Source organism: Nelumbo nucifera, chromosome 3 (genome assembly GCF_055504915.1).
Source record: "Nelumbo nucifera cultivar China Antique chromosome 3, China Antique-T2T, whole genome shotgun sequence".
Classification (NCBI taxonomy): Eukaryota; Viridiplantae; Streptophyta; class Magnoliopsida; order Proteales; family Nelumbonaceae; genus Nelumbo; species Nelumbo nucifera.
This window is the reverse complement of record NC_142651.1, coordinates 100,391,859-100,408,901: the sequence shown is the minus strand read 5'-3', so window position 1 is coordinate 100,408,901 and position 17,043 is coordinate 100,391,859. Positions and strand designations below refer to the sequence as shown.

Sequence of the window (17,043 nt, the reverse complement as noted above, 5' to 3'; positions counted from 1 at the left end):
AGCATCCCCCCAGAAGCGAATAAGGACATTGGAAGTAAACATGAGGCTTCTAGCCACTTCCAAAATGTGCCTATTCTTCCTCTCGGCAACTCCATTCTGCTGAGGTGTATGAGGGCAAGAGCTCTGGTGGATAACCCCATGATGAAGAAGATAAGATGTCAACGATTTAGCAAAGTATTCCTTTGCTTTATCAGATCTAAGAACTTTGGTCTTGGCATCAAACTGAGTTAGGATCATTTGGTGAAAATTTTGGGTCAGGGAATGTACCTCATCTCGTGAACGCATGAGATAAACCCAAGAAAAATGGGTATGGTCATCAACAAATAACAAAAAATATCTGTACCCACCCATGGAAGGGATATGATAAGGCCCCCAAACGTTAGTATGCACAATATCAAAAGAATTATCACTCCTTTTACTACTCAATAAATAAGGCTTTCTACAATGCTTAGCAAACTCACAACTTTCACACTGTAGCTGAGACAACTCAATAGACTCAAATAAAGTAGGAAACAGACTCTGTAAAGATCGAAAAGACAAATGACCTAATCGTCTCACGGCCAGTCCCTGACTCTCCCTGACGGAACCGCTCCCCGAGCAGATAGATCCCATTCGTCTCACGGCCAGTCCCAATCACCTCCTGCGTCTCCAATTCCTGAAAAACACATCGGTTAGGGAATAAGGTTACTGAGCAGTTCATATGCTTGGTAATACTACTGACTGAAAGAAGGTTAGTATCAAGCTTAGGAACATGCAAAACAGATGATAGGGAGATAGTATCTGAAATCTTGATGTCACCCTTCCCAGAAATAGGAACCAGGGAGCCATCAGCAATAGATACCTTATCCCTACCAGAAGACAAATGGTAAGTAGTAAACAATGAAGGCAAGCTAGTCATGTGATCAGATGCACTTGAGTCTATTACCCAACAAGGTTCAGTAGTACCTGGAGCTGAGGCATGATAGGCTGAAGCTCGAGTACCTGAATGGGCGAAGGCAGATGTGACAGGGGCTGATGGAGGCTGCGGTGGCTGAGCTGAATTTCCAACCTCCTTTTCTAGCTGTATTAGGGCAGCCCGAACTACAGCTAAGGTCTCCAAAGATGTTCCTTTTGTGCCAGATGAGGATGTTGAATCAGTGTTCATGGCTACATGAGCAGTGCCCTTCTTGTTTCTTAACTTCGCAGGAACAAAGTGGGGATGCAGTTTCCAACATGTCTCTTTTGTATGTTTGGGTTTCTTACAATGTTCACATACTACATCCTTCTTGTCTTCCTTCCTCCTGTCCTTCTCTGAATCACCCCCTGATTTGGATGTAGCCGCTACAAAGGCTGATGTGGGTGTGTGAGGTTGCATCATAACCTTCCTTTTGGTCTTTTCACTGTGTACAAATGAGTAGGCCTGAGAGAGAGTCACACTGTCTCTAGTCAAAATCTGTTGCCTCACAATATCATATTCTGAGTTCAGTCCTGCCAGGAACTCAAACACTCTGTTTGTCTCGATGTGCTTTCTATGGGTCTGAGCATCTTTGGGACTCTCCCACTCAAGAGTCTCTAAGTGATCAATCTCATGCCACAGGGACTTCAAGGTAGAGAAGTAGACCGACACCGGTTTCTCTCCTTGTTTAAGTGTGTTCACTTCACATTTCAATTCATATGCTCTGGCAACATTAAGGGGTTGGGAGTAAGTTTCTTTCATAACATCCCATATCTCCTTAGCTGTCTTTGCCCACAAATAATTCCGGCTAATATGAGGCTGCATAGAATTACACAGCCATGTCATAACCAAGTAGTTTTCTTGCAGCCACTTGGTATATGTCGGGTCTCCCTTGGAAGGTTCTTTCATATCTCCCAGGAGGTACCCTAATTTACCTCTTCCACCAATAGCCATCATGGCTGATTGGGCCCATTCCAAATAGTTTGATCCATCAAACTTTACGGTCGTAATCTGACCACCCATCTCAGAAATACCACCATAACTGATGTTCCCAAGGCTGCCTTCTGCCTGAATTTTAGACTCCGTTTCTGTCAAGTCTCAAAACAGCACTTGAACCACCAATCACAATCAAAACAGTATAGGCCTGATCTGTATTCTCAGTGTATGTGCACAAAACTGAAATAATTCTGATCTGAAACCAACTGGCCAACACAGCAGTAACTGTCCGTAGATCTCTAACCCCTTAGAACTCTGAGAACAGCTTAAAAAAGAAACTGATATGCTAGGGAAAGTTAGGGTTTTAATCAGTCCTGAAAGGAAGCAATTCAGTCGCACAGTCCAAACTGTATAGATCAGTTTGCAATAGGGTTTTAATCAGTCCTGAAAGGAAGCAATTCAGTCGCACAGTCCAAACTGTATAGATGAGCTTGCAGTAGGGTTAATAAGAAACCCTAGAATCTGATCGGACCTACCAATAAACTTAAGAGTAGCTCTAGGTAGATCACAGGGTTTAGTCAAACACTAGGGCTTGCCACAAATCACTTTCAAATCCTAGAGTAGAGAGAAACACAGTTCGGTCCAGGGTTTGCTGTAAAACCCTAGTGAATCGAAGAGAGAAAGAACTAGAATGGTTCGGCCTTCCCCTCCAGATAGGTCCAACCTATCTTCTCTGATAGAACTTCTCTTAGAAAGTAAACAACTTACAAGGAAAAATTGTTCGCTGCCTTCTAGGGTTACCTGAACCATAGTCTTCTCTGATCCTTCCTGACCACCAACACTCTGCAACCCTAGCAAGTTTCCAACAGCTGCTAGCACCTCTGGCGATCTCCAAGAATCAGTCTGCGAACTCCTCCTTTTCAGCTTTCAGTCCTAGGAGATTCTCATGTGGTCGGATGGTATTAGACTCACATGAAAAACCCTAACTTGGCTCTGATACCATGTAGGTTTTCAGGACTGCTATTCAGTCTTGAACACTAAGAGATTTCAGGTTCGATGAGAAGAGAAAGTGAAGAAGAAGTAGAAGAAAGAGTGGTGAAAGAGTAGTAGAACACAGATTTTGAGGAGAAGAACAGAATGTCAATATTCTGCCGCTGCCACTTTAAGTTAATATATATATATATATGTTATGCTAGTTACATGAAAGGACATATCTGTCATTGGTGTTTACATCATAACTGCTAACAAATGACCACAGCTGTGACTAGATACATTCTACCCTACGGACAGAGTGGGACCACAGCTGTGGGGCCCACATCAATGTTTTCAACAAGAAGGTCAAACTGTAGCTTTATTCTCAGGCCCCATGGGTTTGGGTGACTCTCTCAAAGCAGAGTTGCTTGCAGCAGTACAAGGAGTGCAGATTGCAAATGAGCTACAGCTAGCAAATATGGTAATAGAAGGGGATTCAAAAGTGGTGATGGGGTGGCTAAATGACCCAAACTCTAAAAGCCAGTGCTGCAGGAATGAAATGAAAAGTTTAATTGGCTCACTAGATCCATGAAATTCAGGATACAACAGGTGAGGAGATATGCAAACGGGATGGTGGATGCATTGTCTAAGCAAGGGGAGAATAAGGATAATTTGTTTTGGGCTCAGTTGTAATTTTTCTTTGCTTTTTATAAAGAGGTAGCATCTTGTGCCCCTCTAAAGGATGTTTGTAAAGTCTCATTTTAAATATTAATAAAAGTTTCTGTTTATTCACCAAAAAAAAGTATGGATCCCAAGATAAGCACTAATCTTATGTTTTTAGATACTACAAAGGATCTTTAGTAATATTTTCGAAGGTTGAATTCAGGCCAGAACAATGTGACTAAGATGCATCAATTGTATCAAGATTACTTTCATCTTCAACAAGTTGAGAAAAGTATTTAGTATTATTATGTGATTCTTTAGAATTTCTGAAATGAGTTGAATATATACTAGCTTCTCACTATAGATTTGAAGGTACCATTGCAACACTGGGAACACTCAAAATATTGTCCAGTTTCCTTTCATTCTTAGATCTGAATACAAACCAGTCCATACAAAATATGTAGACAGTAGTGCTTCCATCATTGATTGAAAAGCTAGACTCAGGAGGATCTCTTTGACATGAAGGGAAGATCCTACACCTAGTAACAGATCAGTTCCAGTGATTGCAAGGCATATGGCATGGATTAAATGGTATTGGACATGGTAATAGAGGTGGAGGTTATGCTCCATACAATCCTACTACAGGATGTTGCAATAGTCAAAAGTCAGGGGGAGGATGTGGTAATAGGAGGTCGTGGTGGTCCCCATTAGTGCACTTACTACATGTTAAATAGACAAACTATTATGATCTCCATGGCCCACCTTCTAGTTAGGCCAACCATGCAACCGTTACAGATTATCCAACTGAAAATGCGTCCACACCCATTTATAAGTGATCTTCCTCCTTCAAATTCTCTGTTGGCTCCATTACACTCTCATGAATACCGATGTTGTATCAGGACCTTCCATCCCCTTGCCAGTTAACTAGCCACTGTCTTCCAATTTGTCTTTGTACAGGTCAGCACAACTATACATACTAGGGGGAAGGGATATATACACTTCTTCAGTTAGATCACCATTCAAGAATGGTCGGTTTTTCCTTTCCATTTCACTCAGTTGCTAGGATGCTCCTAGCAACTTCCACAATGTGTCGGTTTTTCCTTTCCACTACTCCATTTTGTTGTGGAGTACGAGCACAAGAGTTTCGATGAACAATCAAACTTTTCAAAATATAAGATAAGATCTTTTTCAAAATATTCCTTAGCATTGTCTAATTGGAATATTTTGATGTGGGTATCAAACTGGGTTAGTACGTATTCATGGAATTGTTTCACAAGCTTAGGCACTTCAGCATGAAAAGGCATAAGATAAAGTCAGGTATGTAAAATCTTACTCATTTATCAAAAAAACAAAAAAAAAAAACAGGTATGTAGTGAAAAATCATCAATAAACTGAATAAAATAGTTATAGCCACTCATATAAGGTAAAGGTAGGACCCCAGAAATCAAAGTGAACAATATTAAAAGGAATAGTGGATCTTTTACTACTTGTTGGATAAGAGATTTTACAATGCTTTGAGAAATCGCAAGACTAGAAATGTAGACTCAACAGACTTATCCCATTAAACTAGAAATAATAGACTCAAGGAAGAAAGTGACAGATGACCCAAACGGTAATGACATAACACAATATGACTAATTGATTCTAAAACAAAGGTTACACACTACACAATAACAAGGGGAAAATGTTACATACAATTCAAGGATTTAGTCAAATTACTAACTGAAAGTAAATTAGTATTAAGTTTAGGCACATGAAGAATAGAAGACAAGGTAAGAGAATCTAAGATTTTGATGTCTCCCTTGCCTGAGATAGGAATAAGAGAGCTATCAGCAAGGGATATTTTGTCTCGGTCAGATAGGAGTTGGTGGGTAGTGAATAAATGGGAAATACCAATCATATGGTCAGAAGTAACAGAATTTACTATCCAAGGGATCCCACGATTACATAAAACAATAGCACAATTCACAATGGCACAAAAACCTGAGTGTGCATAATTCATTGCTTGAAGGAGTAGGAGTTGTAGTTGTAGACTCCAAGTGACTAATTATTCAGCCATACTTCCCATATTCAGCTCTGGCAACTGCAAGCTATTCCCCCATAGATTTCTCACCACTCAATCCCTTCTCACTCTCTGAGGAGGTGGCTATATTTGCATTGCCGCCTTTCTTACTCCCACTCTTCTTGCCATTATTACTGTTCTTGAATCTAGCAAGCATAAGCTATGAATGCAACTTCCAACAGGTGTCTTTAATGTGCATGGGCTTCTTACAATATTCACATACAACATCCTTCTTTTTAGCACTAATACTGTAGCAGGGAAGTAGTGCAGTGTTGATCATTTTGTACCATGATATATGGGCTAAAACAATCTCTTCGAGCATTATTTAGTAGGTTCAATGGAGTTGTGTAGGACTTCAACTTGAAGTAGTGCAGTGTTCATCATTTTGCATTTAGTCATAACACTGTAGCAGGGAAGATTGTTCTGGTGGTTTATGTTGATGATATTGTCATTAGGAGTAATAATATTAATGGTATAGACCGTAGAGACTCAAAGGTTTCCTACAACATTTTCAATCCAAGGATCTTAGCCAAATGAAGTACTTTTTGAATATTGAAGTGAAGTAGTCAAAATATGGCACTAACTTGTTTCAAAGAAAATATGTTCCTGATTTGCACAAAGGGACAAGTCTATTAAGGGCAAGCAATTTGGAGAAGCTCATGGATCTTGATGTGAAATGGAGTACTGACCAGTGAGAGACTTGAAGATACAAGAGATTCAGTGATCCAAGGAAGATACAAGAGATTAGTGGAAAGCTGAATCGTTTGACATTTTTTTATGAATAACAACATAATATTATTAAATTAGAAAAAGAGAGATATATACATATGGCTGCATCCCTGAGATAGAAAGCCAAAAGAGAAACTGTATACATCAAAGGTTCCCCAAAATAAATAAATAAATCTTTTCATTTACTCCACGTTTGCCAATGCATCTGCCAACCCATAAGATGATCTATGAACCCACGTTAGATTATTGCTTCGGTTTCCTTTGAGCTCCTTTATCTCCTTCACAAAATTTTTATATTGCCAAGGAACCATATCCTCCTCATTCAGCAACCAGTCTACCACCACTTTGCAGTTCCCATTCTTTTGTCAATAACAGTAAACTTCATTAAAGAAGAATAAGCTTACAAAGGAGGGGAGCTAAAATATCTAAAATCCCCAAGTATGTGGACAGGCACCCAAAGAGAAAAGAAATAATTACAGTTGAGATCCCTTCAATTTTCAAGTTGGTATAGTTGAGATAATTAGCAAGCCTTAAACCTTGTAAGACAGCTAATATCTCAGCCCTCATTCAGTAACTAGCCCTCAATTACAAGGCTTATATCTCCTTTGTTACAGGGGTATTAAGTAAATCAAATAAGTCTTCAAGTCTCTCACGGGGAAGCAACTATAAGAGTACTGCAGTATTTAAAAGGTGCATCAGGACGCGGTCCATAATAAAAAAAAAAAGAAAAAAAACGGTGGTCATTTTTTATCAGTAACTGATACAACTTTATTAATGGAACCAGTAATTTACAATGTAGACACATAAGACATACACCCAGTAAGATAGCTAGCCCCAGCTATCCTTCTTACCATGACAGCTAGAAGGTTATACAGAATCAAACTCTGTTGGGTCTCCATCTAATAGGAGATCTACCATTGTGTATTGTACACTCCAAGATGGTAATTTAGTTACTTGGAAAGGTAAAAAGCATAGAATAGTAGCCAAGAGCCACATGTGAGTCAATGCAGATGAAGCATCTACTCCAAGAGATCAGGTTCCATATTACAGCACCAAGTAAGTTATTTTGTGATACCAAACCAATGTTCATAACGCATCTAACCAAGTATTCAATGAGAAGTGTTAGAATGCTCGAGTCAGGGGTATTTTGGTCATTCTGGTGTATCTTATTGAAAGTGAAATGTCTATTGTATTTGAGTTTAAGTTATGTGTCCCATCTTCTATGAAGGACAACATTGTCTTTCTTGTAACTTAAGTTTTATGAATAAAAGTCAAGTGGGTCGGCTAGGAGAGAGGACTTTCACTTTTCTCTCTTCTAGTCTGGCCGAACATTCTTCTCCTTCTTTCTCTTTTCTTTCTTCTTCCTTCTTCTCTGCTTTAACCTAGAATGAACTAGGGTTTATTCACATGGTATCAGAGCTGTAAGGTCGTATCCTTTTTTTTTTCTTGTTGCTGTTCTCTTTCTGGGTTCGCCGCCAACTTTCAGTCATCTTCTTCATTTTCGATTGACCTGAGTGGAGGTTCGATAAGGGGCTGAAAAGGAGCTGTCGTTTTGTGGGTCTGGAGGTGAGAATGCCTTCAGTCGTTGCTGTGGTGGTCGTTGAAGTGGTATACTAAACCCTCTATTCAGTATCGAAGAGGGCTGAATGTGGATAGGTATGAACACTACTGTTGTTTGTCCAAGTAAGGGACTGAAAATGTTTTCTTGTTGCTTCAAAAGTTGGTTGTGGTGATGCTTGGTGTGACTGATATGCATTTCAGTCGTATTCCTCTGCATTCCTCTTCATATGTATGTTGAAAGAAGAGTTGTCGACTGCTGAGGTTCACAACAGCAGTAGTTTGGTGGTGGTTGTGTCGTGGTGATTGGTGGAAGTGGTGGTTGGGTCCAATACCTTGTGTGTAATCAGTTCTGCAGTGTGCAACCCAAGTGTTTGATGTGGAGACTGAGTGATTTCAGCCTTGGTGTGTGGTGGTGAATGGTTTTGCAGTGTGCAGCCCAGGTGTTTGATGTGAAGACTGAGTGATTTCAGTCTTAGTGTGTGGTGGTGAATGGTTTTGCAGTGTGCAGCCCAGGTGTTTGATGTGAAGACTGAGTGATTTCAGCCATAGTGTGTGATGTGTAATGTGTATTTAAAGCTGGGTTTGGTGGTGCTATAAGTGAGATAAGCCGTGTGAAAGAGTGTGTGGTTGTGTTGTATACTTGAAGGTGAAATAATGGAGATGGCTTCTTCCGTAGATGGGAATGACAACAAAACAAGCATCATGCTTTCTTCATATTAAATAAGTGTTCAAATGACATCCATCAAGTTGAATGGTGAGAACTATGTACCATGGGCAAAATCTGTGGAGGTGTTCTTGAAGGCCAAGATGAAAGTAAAACATGTGAGGGAGGAGTAACCTTCCTCTAATTCTCCTGGGTTCAGTGATTGGGAACAAGATGATGCACAGATAATGACATGGCTTTGGAACAGCATGGAACCAAAGATTAGTGTGAACTTCATGTTCCTAGATACAGCCAAAGAGTTCTGGGAACATGCTAAAAAGTTGTACTCTGGACAAGACAACACAACTAGGGTATATTAGTTGTACCAAGAGTACTTCAATTTGAAGCAAGAAAGTCAAAGCTTAGAGGAGTACTATGCAAGTTTGAGGAACATCCGCAATGAGTTAAATGTGTATCACCCTCTAACATCAGATGTCCAGATCCAACAAAAGCAACGTGAACAGCTTGATGTGACTAGGTTTCTTGTGGGCTTGAAGATTGAGTATGAGCCTGTCAGAGCACAAATATTGGGGGGATCAGCTCTCCCTTCACTTGAAGAAGTTTTTGCCCGTCTCAAAAGGACATCCATTGAGCCGGTGGAACATTCTTCCTTCTCTGATAGATCTGGTTTGGTAGTGACTAAAGGGAGTGGCCGTGGAAGTAGAAGTGGTGGTGGCAGCAGTGGCCCTCCAAGCAACCGTGGTGGACACATATTTAACCGGGCTAGTGGCCAGACTGGAGGCCGAGAGTCAGGGGGAGGCTGTGGAAGAGGAAGGAGTAATGCTCAGAGAAAATGTACACATTGTGGCTTAGAGGGGCACACAGTTAATTTCTGCTATGATTTGTGTGGTCCACCCAACACTTGGGCTAACCATGCTACATCTAAGAGTAGTAGCACCATTACTAAAAGCCAGCAAACTGTCCCAACCCCCTCCACACCCGCTTGTGCTTCCGGGCAGGAAATGGTGAGTGTACCATGGGTAGTGTATGAGCAGTTCCTTCAAACATCTCAGCAGAATACAGCTACACTTGCCCATTCAGGTATGGCTTGCTTGGCTTCCAAAGCCTCACCCTGGATCATTGTTCCGGAGCCTCAGACCATATGTCTGGGACTCTTGATGTATTTTCTTCCCTTTCTCGCTCCTCCACATCTCAGTCAGTTACTCTTGCTAATGGTTCTACATCTCCTAATTGTGGTGTTGGTGATGTTGATTTCTCCTCCAAGTCTTTAGCATCTGTTTTATATGTTCCTAAGTTTCCGTTTAATCTTATGTCTGTTAGCAGATTAACCTTCTGTAACCTTCTATCCTTCTTCTTGTGTGTTTCAGGATCTCAAGATGGGGAAGAAGATTGGTGGAGGGCATGAAGCAGGTGGTTTGTATTACCTTGATGGTGGTGGCCCCCCAATGGCTTTTCAGTCGTCTCTTACTCCTCTCCAATGGCACTGCAGACTCGGTCATCCCTCTCTCAAGTCTTTGAATCTTCTAGTCCCTTCGTTGAGTCATCTTTCATCGTTAGATTGTGAGTCATGTCAGTTGGGAAAACATCATCGAGTCTCATTTAGACCAAGAATTGATAGTCGTGTCTCTAGTCCCTTTGCTTTAGTTCATTCTGATGTATGGGGTCCAGTTAAAGTTGTGTCATACAATGGGTTTAAGTACTTTGTAATCTTTGTTGATGACATTTCAAGGATGACATGGATTTACCTGATGAAAGACCGTAGTGAATTGTTCTCTATTTTTCAAAAATTTCATGCTGAAATACGCACTCAATTTGGTGTTCATTTGAAAATACTTCGCTCCGATAATGCCAAAGAATACATCTCCTCACCATTTCAGCAATACCTAGAACAGCATGGAATAATTCATCAAACTTCTTGTGCCTACACCCCGCAACAAAACGGTGTAGCTGAACGGAAAAATAGACATCTTCTTGAAACTGCTCAGTCCTTGATGATCAATATGCATGTCCCAAAGCATTTTTGGAGTGATGCTGTTCTTACATCCAGTTTTTTGATAAATCGGATGCCCATGTCAATCCTTGGAAGTCAATCCCCTTTCTCCGTGTTGTTTCCCACTTTGTCTCCCTTTCCTCTCACCCCAAGAATCTTTGGTTGTGTTTGTTTTATTCAACACTTGGGGCCAGGAGTAGACAAGTTAGATGCTCGAGCTACGAAGTGTATTTTTCTTGGCTACTCGAGGACTCAGAAAGGCTATAAGTGTTATAACCCAAAATTTCATAAATCGTTTGTGCGCTCTGATGTCACCTTCTTTGAATCTGTTCCATTTTACTTAGATGTCGGGGTCTCTTCTTCTCCCTCTGTGGTTCCTCTTCCTGTACCGGTTATGGACCCTCTTCCCGTAGCTCCCATTCCTACTACAGATGCACATCATACGCCTGTTACTACAGAGAGGCCGCCAATTACTCAAGTGTATACCCGCAAAAGTGCTTCGGCCCCTCCTCCACTTCAGCACCTGTCGACAGATCCTGCTACTGCCCCTTCTCCCTCAGATCTTGATCTTCCTATTGCTTTGCGGAAAGGTAAACGTACTTGTACTTCTCATCCCATTTCAGACTATGTTTCCACTGCTCACCTTTCTGCTTCTCATTGCAAGTTTATATCATTACTCTCATCGGTTCCCATTCCCAAGACTGTACAGGAAGCCCTTACTCTCATCGGTTCCCATTCCCATTCCCAAGACTGCTTCTCTTTTCTTTCTTCTTCCTTCTTCTCTACTTTAACCTAGAATGAACTAGGGTTTATTCACAAGAAGCAAAGCATATTGAAGTTGACTGCCACTTTGTGAGGGAGAAATTCTTAATAGAGATATATCTACACGGCTACACCTTATGTTAAGTCTGGATATTAGTTAACTGATTTATTCACTAAGAGCTCGAGTTGAAATCAAATGGATAAAATTTGTAACAAGAAATTGTTAATGACATTTATGCTCCATTTGAGGAGTGTTAGAAGTCTCTTGCATTAGGTGATACTATGGCAAGGTATTTATGTCCTTTCTAATATGTCACTCAGGTAGGGATATTTTGGTAACTTTGTTTTATATTGAAAAGAGCATAATTAAATATCAACTAAAAGGCGGGTGAGAATAAAATTCTCTCCACAGATTCTCATATTCTTTCTTCCTTTTTCTTTTCTCATATTCTCTCTCATTTTCTCTATTCTCTTCTTATTCCTGATTTAAGACTGATTAATTACTCTTCCACAGATTCATGGGAAAATAGAAAAGAAGAATAAACTCCCAAGATTTTTCATATTTTTTCCTTCAAATAGAACATAAAACTCAAAAGATTAAAATACAGAAAAAAAAAATATTGAGGTTGTAATTTAGACCATGCATGATCAATCTAGATCCCTTATGCAAAAGTGACGATTTAACATCTAAGAGGGCCAAAGGGTTATTACCTATGATAACCATATACTCATGCATACCCAGCATACCGATGTTGTATCCAATACTTATCAGATACAATACCTACTTCATGAATACTTGTAGAGGTACTATATAGTATTAACACTTTTAAAATATGTAAATGCCATGTTTATAACAAATTATACTATAAAAATATCTCCACATGTCAGAAGATTAACTAAAGTTGGCAAGACACAAGTCTTGAGAAATGACATTTAGATCCAACAGCTATATATAAACACATGATACAAGTGTATTACATGGGATACCCATACATGTATCTATGTCCAGAATTTAAGGACATAGAGAGTCATATCCCCATTTCCTGTATGCATGTCCAAGTTTGTATCTGTTTCTGACATCATAGGAATGCTGGTCCCAGCTATTCAAGGTCTTGGGAAGAGTGAACTGGATAGACCTAACCTTTGACATTTTTTGCGCAAAGTGGTCATTCTCATACTCAAACCCCCATTATTCTCACACTTAATTGAACGCATACAGCAGGTAACATTCATGATTCAAACAATATAGGGGTTACTGCTTAGTGCAATGGTAAAACCTTGGGCTGAAAACATGAGAATGCTAGGTTGGAAATCAATGGAGAGCTAATCTCAAATCAAGATGAAATTGCTAGAATCTTTGTGGACCACCTTAAATCCCTCTACATGAGAACTCTGGAGGATAGGTTGAGCTTAGAAGGCTTGGAGTGGCCTTTACTAGATTAGGAGGCAGCAATATGGCTGGAAAGAGATTTTGAGGAAGAAGAAATAAGAAAGGCAGTGTTCTCCATGAATAGGTCTAAAGCACCAGGCCCATATGGATTCACAATGGCTTTCCATCAAGATTGTTGGGAAGTGTTGAAAGATGATTTGCTGAAAGTCTTTAAGGAATTCTCAAATACACATATTGTTAGCCCTGGAGTTAATGCAACTTTCTTGGCCTTGATCCCAAAGAAAGGTGATGCTAGCCATCCAAAGGATTTCCAACCCATTAGTCTAGTAACTAGTGTTTACAAGATAATTGCTAATGTCCTATCATTGAGAATCAAAGTAATTCTCCCTTCCCTCATCAATCAGTATAAAGGATCTTTTGTTCAAGAGAGACAAATAGTTGATCAAATTCTAATAGCCAATGAATGTGTAGAAGAGATGAAGAGATCTAGGAAGGAAGGTTTTGTGTGCAAGCTGGACTTAGAAAAGGCTTACGATATGGTGGATTGGGGTTTTTTGAAAGAAGTTCTACATCAACAGGGGTTTGGGGAGAGATTGTGCAATTGGATGCTTGGGTGTGTACGTTCTTGTCATTTCTCTATCCTTGTTAATGGAGTGGTAAAAGACTTCTTCCCAGCTTGCAGAGGGTTAAGGCAAGGTGATCCCCTATCACCCTTCCTTTTTACTTTAGTGGCAGATGTCTTCAGTAGACTTCTCTCTAAGGCAAATAGAAAAGATGAATTTAGGGGTTGGAGAGTGAGTAGAGACAATGTCCCACTTACCCATCTCCAATTTACAAATGATATCATTATTTTTTGTGAAGGAGGAGACATTAGGAAAGTCGAGAGATTGAAAAGTCTAATCAAGAAGTTTGAAAAAGTGTCAAATGTGAAAATCAATTTGGACAAGAGTTGCATAGCAGGGATTAATATGGAGGGGATGGTCCTACATAGGAAAGCAGATTGCTTAGAATGTCATATCACCCCATGGCCTCTGACCTACATAGGGCTTCACCTAGGTGCAAACCCGAAGGAAAGTATGTTTTGGAACCCAGTTATAGAAAGATGTGAAAAGAGATTGGCTGCTTGGAAAAAGTTATATCTCTTTGGGAGGTAGGATCGCGCTGATAAAATCTACTATGGCTAACCTACCCATCTACTTTCTCTCTGTCTTTAGGATTCCGCCAAGAGAAGAAGAGAAACTAGAAAAAATTATGAGGGATTTCCTTTGGGAGTCGGGAGAGACTAGAAAGGACCATTTAATAAAATGGGAGGTTGTGTAAGAGAAAGGAAGAAGGTGGATTATGTCTAGGGAATGTAAGAAAGAAGAATACAGCTCTGTTAGGGAAATGGTTATGGAGATGGCCTCTTGAGAGAGAAAATTTGTGGGCTGAAATAGTGGCAAATATACATGGTAGATTGGAGAATGGCTAGGACGCTGGTGTATCGCGTAGGGCTACCTTGGCAGCACCTTGGAAAGCAATTCAAAGCCTCCTCCCTTAGTTTCTCAGGTACGTTAGCTATGATGTTGGCTCAAGGAATTTAATTCGTTTTTGGGAAGACACCTGGTTTGGTGACCGGCCTTTAAAGGAAGTTTCTCCTTCTTTGTATTCTATTTCGTTGTATAAAATAAGGTCATTTCAATTTTTTTTGTTCTTCCTTCTTTGCCTTTGAGTCTTAATTGGGATCTCGGATTCCGTAGGGGTTTGAGGGATGAGGAAGCAACTTGTCTGTCAGAGCTTCTCCTTCTCCTTGATAGTGTTTGCTTAGAGCTTTCTTATCCAGATAGAAGAATTTGGTTCCCAAGTTCTAAAAGTTATTTTTCTTGTGCCTCCTTTTTAAAGCACTTTGTCAGTCCTCTTCCTCTTTGTCCTTTACTTGGAAAGAAGTGTGGTTTTTGTTGATTCCCCCTAAAATTCAAGCCTTCTATTGGGAAGTGGCTCTTAAGAAAATTAACACACTGGATTATTTGCAAAAGAAAAGGCCTTTTCTATGTATTTCCCCGAATTGGTGCACTCTATGCAAATCTGATGGTGAATCTTGTTACCATTTACTAATTTCCTGTTCATTTGCTACAGATATATGGGATTGGTTTTTCTCTTTGTTTGGGTGCAGGTGGAATATGCCAACGGAGATAAAAATGTTGTTTGACCCATCTACCTTTGTGTTACCGAAGAAGAGGGGAAGAGTAATGTGGAGGTACACTAGAGCAGCAATGGTGTGGACCTTGTGGGAAGAAAGAAATGCCAGAATTATTGATAAAAAAACAAGAAATGCCAGAATTTTCCAAGAGAAAGAAAGGAGCAAACGACAAATTGTGGAGTGTGTAATGACTAGGGCTATACACTAGCTACAAACGGTGGAACTATTCAAAAATTTCACATTTGATGATATTTGGAGGAATTGGCCATTAGTGGCTTCTAGATCAATGCAAAAGGTTAAGGCAAGGTTGGTTTGGGCTCCTCCCATTGAAGGATTTCTAAAATTAAACTTCGATGGGAGTAGTCAAGGCAACCTAGGCCCAGCTGGACTAAGAGATGTCATTAGAGACAAGGAAGGAAACTTAAGAGCACTCTTCTCAGGACCAGTGGGGAATGGAGACTCTTTAAAGGCAGAATTGTACACAGCCACAAAAGAGAGCTAGGATTGATAAATTTGGTGATAGAAGGGGACTCCAAGGTGGTTGTGGGTTGGATAAAAAACTCAGATTCAGTGATCTGGGCATACAGAAATGAATTGAAGAAATTCAAATGGTTAACTCAGCAGATGGAGGTAACTATACAGTGGGTGGGGAGGGAGGAAAATGCTTTTGCTGATTCTCTATCTAAACAAGGGGTAACTAGGGAACAGTTGTACCGGGCCCAATTGTAAATTTATGATGTTTCTGTATCAATGAGTGAGGCTGCACCTCGTGCCTCATTTTGGGATGCTTGTAACGAACACTTTATCATTTGCTTCTAATGAAATCAATTGAATTTTATCTATACAGTGGGTGGGGAGGGAGGCAAATGCTTTTGCTGATTCTCTAGCTAAACAAGGGGTAACTAGGGAACAGTTGTACTGGGCCCAATGTAAACTTATGATGTTTCCGTATCAAATGAGTCAGGCTGCACCTCGCGCTTCATTTTGGGATGCTTGTAACGAACACTTTGCAATAGACAAGGTTTGAGTCCAAGAACATGAGAATGCATGTTTGAGTCCAAGAACATGAGAATGCATGTTTGAGTCCAAGAATAGCCACTTTGCAATAGACAAGGTTAGGTCTATATCCAGTGAACCCCTCCCAAGACCCCAGATAGCCATGATTCAGCCCTCAAAAGCTGCTATTTCACTTAAGCTACAAAATACAAGCACACATAGCAACTAAAGACACCCAGCTTCTGCCAAAGAACATCTAAAATGCAGATCACAAGTTCACAACTTCGGAGATTCTCTCCAACTTAACGTGCAACTAATCAAAAGAACAGTTGGTAAAAGAAAATATAGTGGGGTTGAGAATAATATAGTGTATATAAGCATGGATTCATCACAATAAATAGTTGCATGCCAAGATGCTTCAACCAAACAAACCTTTGTTATTCAGCAGAATATGAAGCTAGTATCATCCATTAAACAATAACTACACAAAAATTACATTAAACACCATTTGGGAGCATATCACTGAGCAGCTTAAGACTGTACCTGAAGGATATTGGCAATACGAGCAATTTCATGTGGATAATATCTTCCATTTCTGTCAAGGAATTCATATCATACTTATATCTTAGTGCTAAAAGATGAGAAAGAAATATTATAACAACTTCATCTCCAGAACTGTCTCCTCTAAAACAAAAAAGGAGCAGAATAGGATCGCTAGCCTTGCTTTAAGTGCTACGGTTGTGATGGTCCCTTGGAAGGTTTGACCTCTGGTGTGGCAGGCACAATTCTTGGGTTGTCTATTCAATAGATCATTCAAAAGGGTGTCTAGGAATGCTAATGGCCTGGCTGACCCCTTAGCTAAGGCTGGGGTACAGAAAAATCACCTTGATTAAGACCAACAATATTATATGGAACAGTGTAGGGCAATCAAGAAACATCATCATCATCCAAGCCATACCCCAACTACATGGGGTCAGCTACATGAATCCTGTTTTGTCATTCCGTTCTGTTCAATGCCATATCCATTGTAAAATAATTGACACTTAAACATTTCTTACTACTTCTACCCATGTCCTTGTTGGTCTACCTGTAGCCCTTCTAGCCTCTTCAACTTGCAAAAAATAACTTCTTACAGGGAAAATACAACTCAGAATCCATGATCATGAGAGCTTGGTAAAAAGTTTTGGTGCCAGCTACCAACCTGAC

At 40.1% G+C, this 17,043-nt stretch overlaps 1 protein-coding gene across 3 annotated transcripts in view; it reads right to left on the bottom strand.

The window, feature by feature from the left end:
- The window catches only part of REV3 (recovery protein 3), a 139,523-nt gene that overhangs the window by 97,937 nt on the left and 24,543 nt on the right, over window positions 1-17,043 (bottom strand). For all 3 annotated transcript variants that reach the window (XM_010245254.3, XM_088900856.1, XM_088900855.1), the window contains exon 6: window positions 16,381-16,423. In XM_010245254.3, coding sequence (XP_010243556.1) covers window positions 16,381-16,423 — 43 coding nt within the window. The remainder of the gene's footprint in view (window positions 1-16,380; window positions 16,424-17,043) is intronic.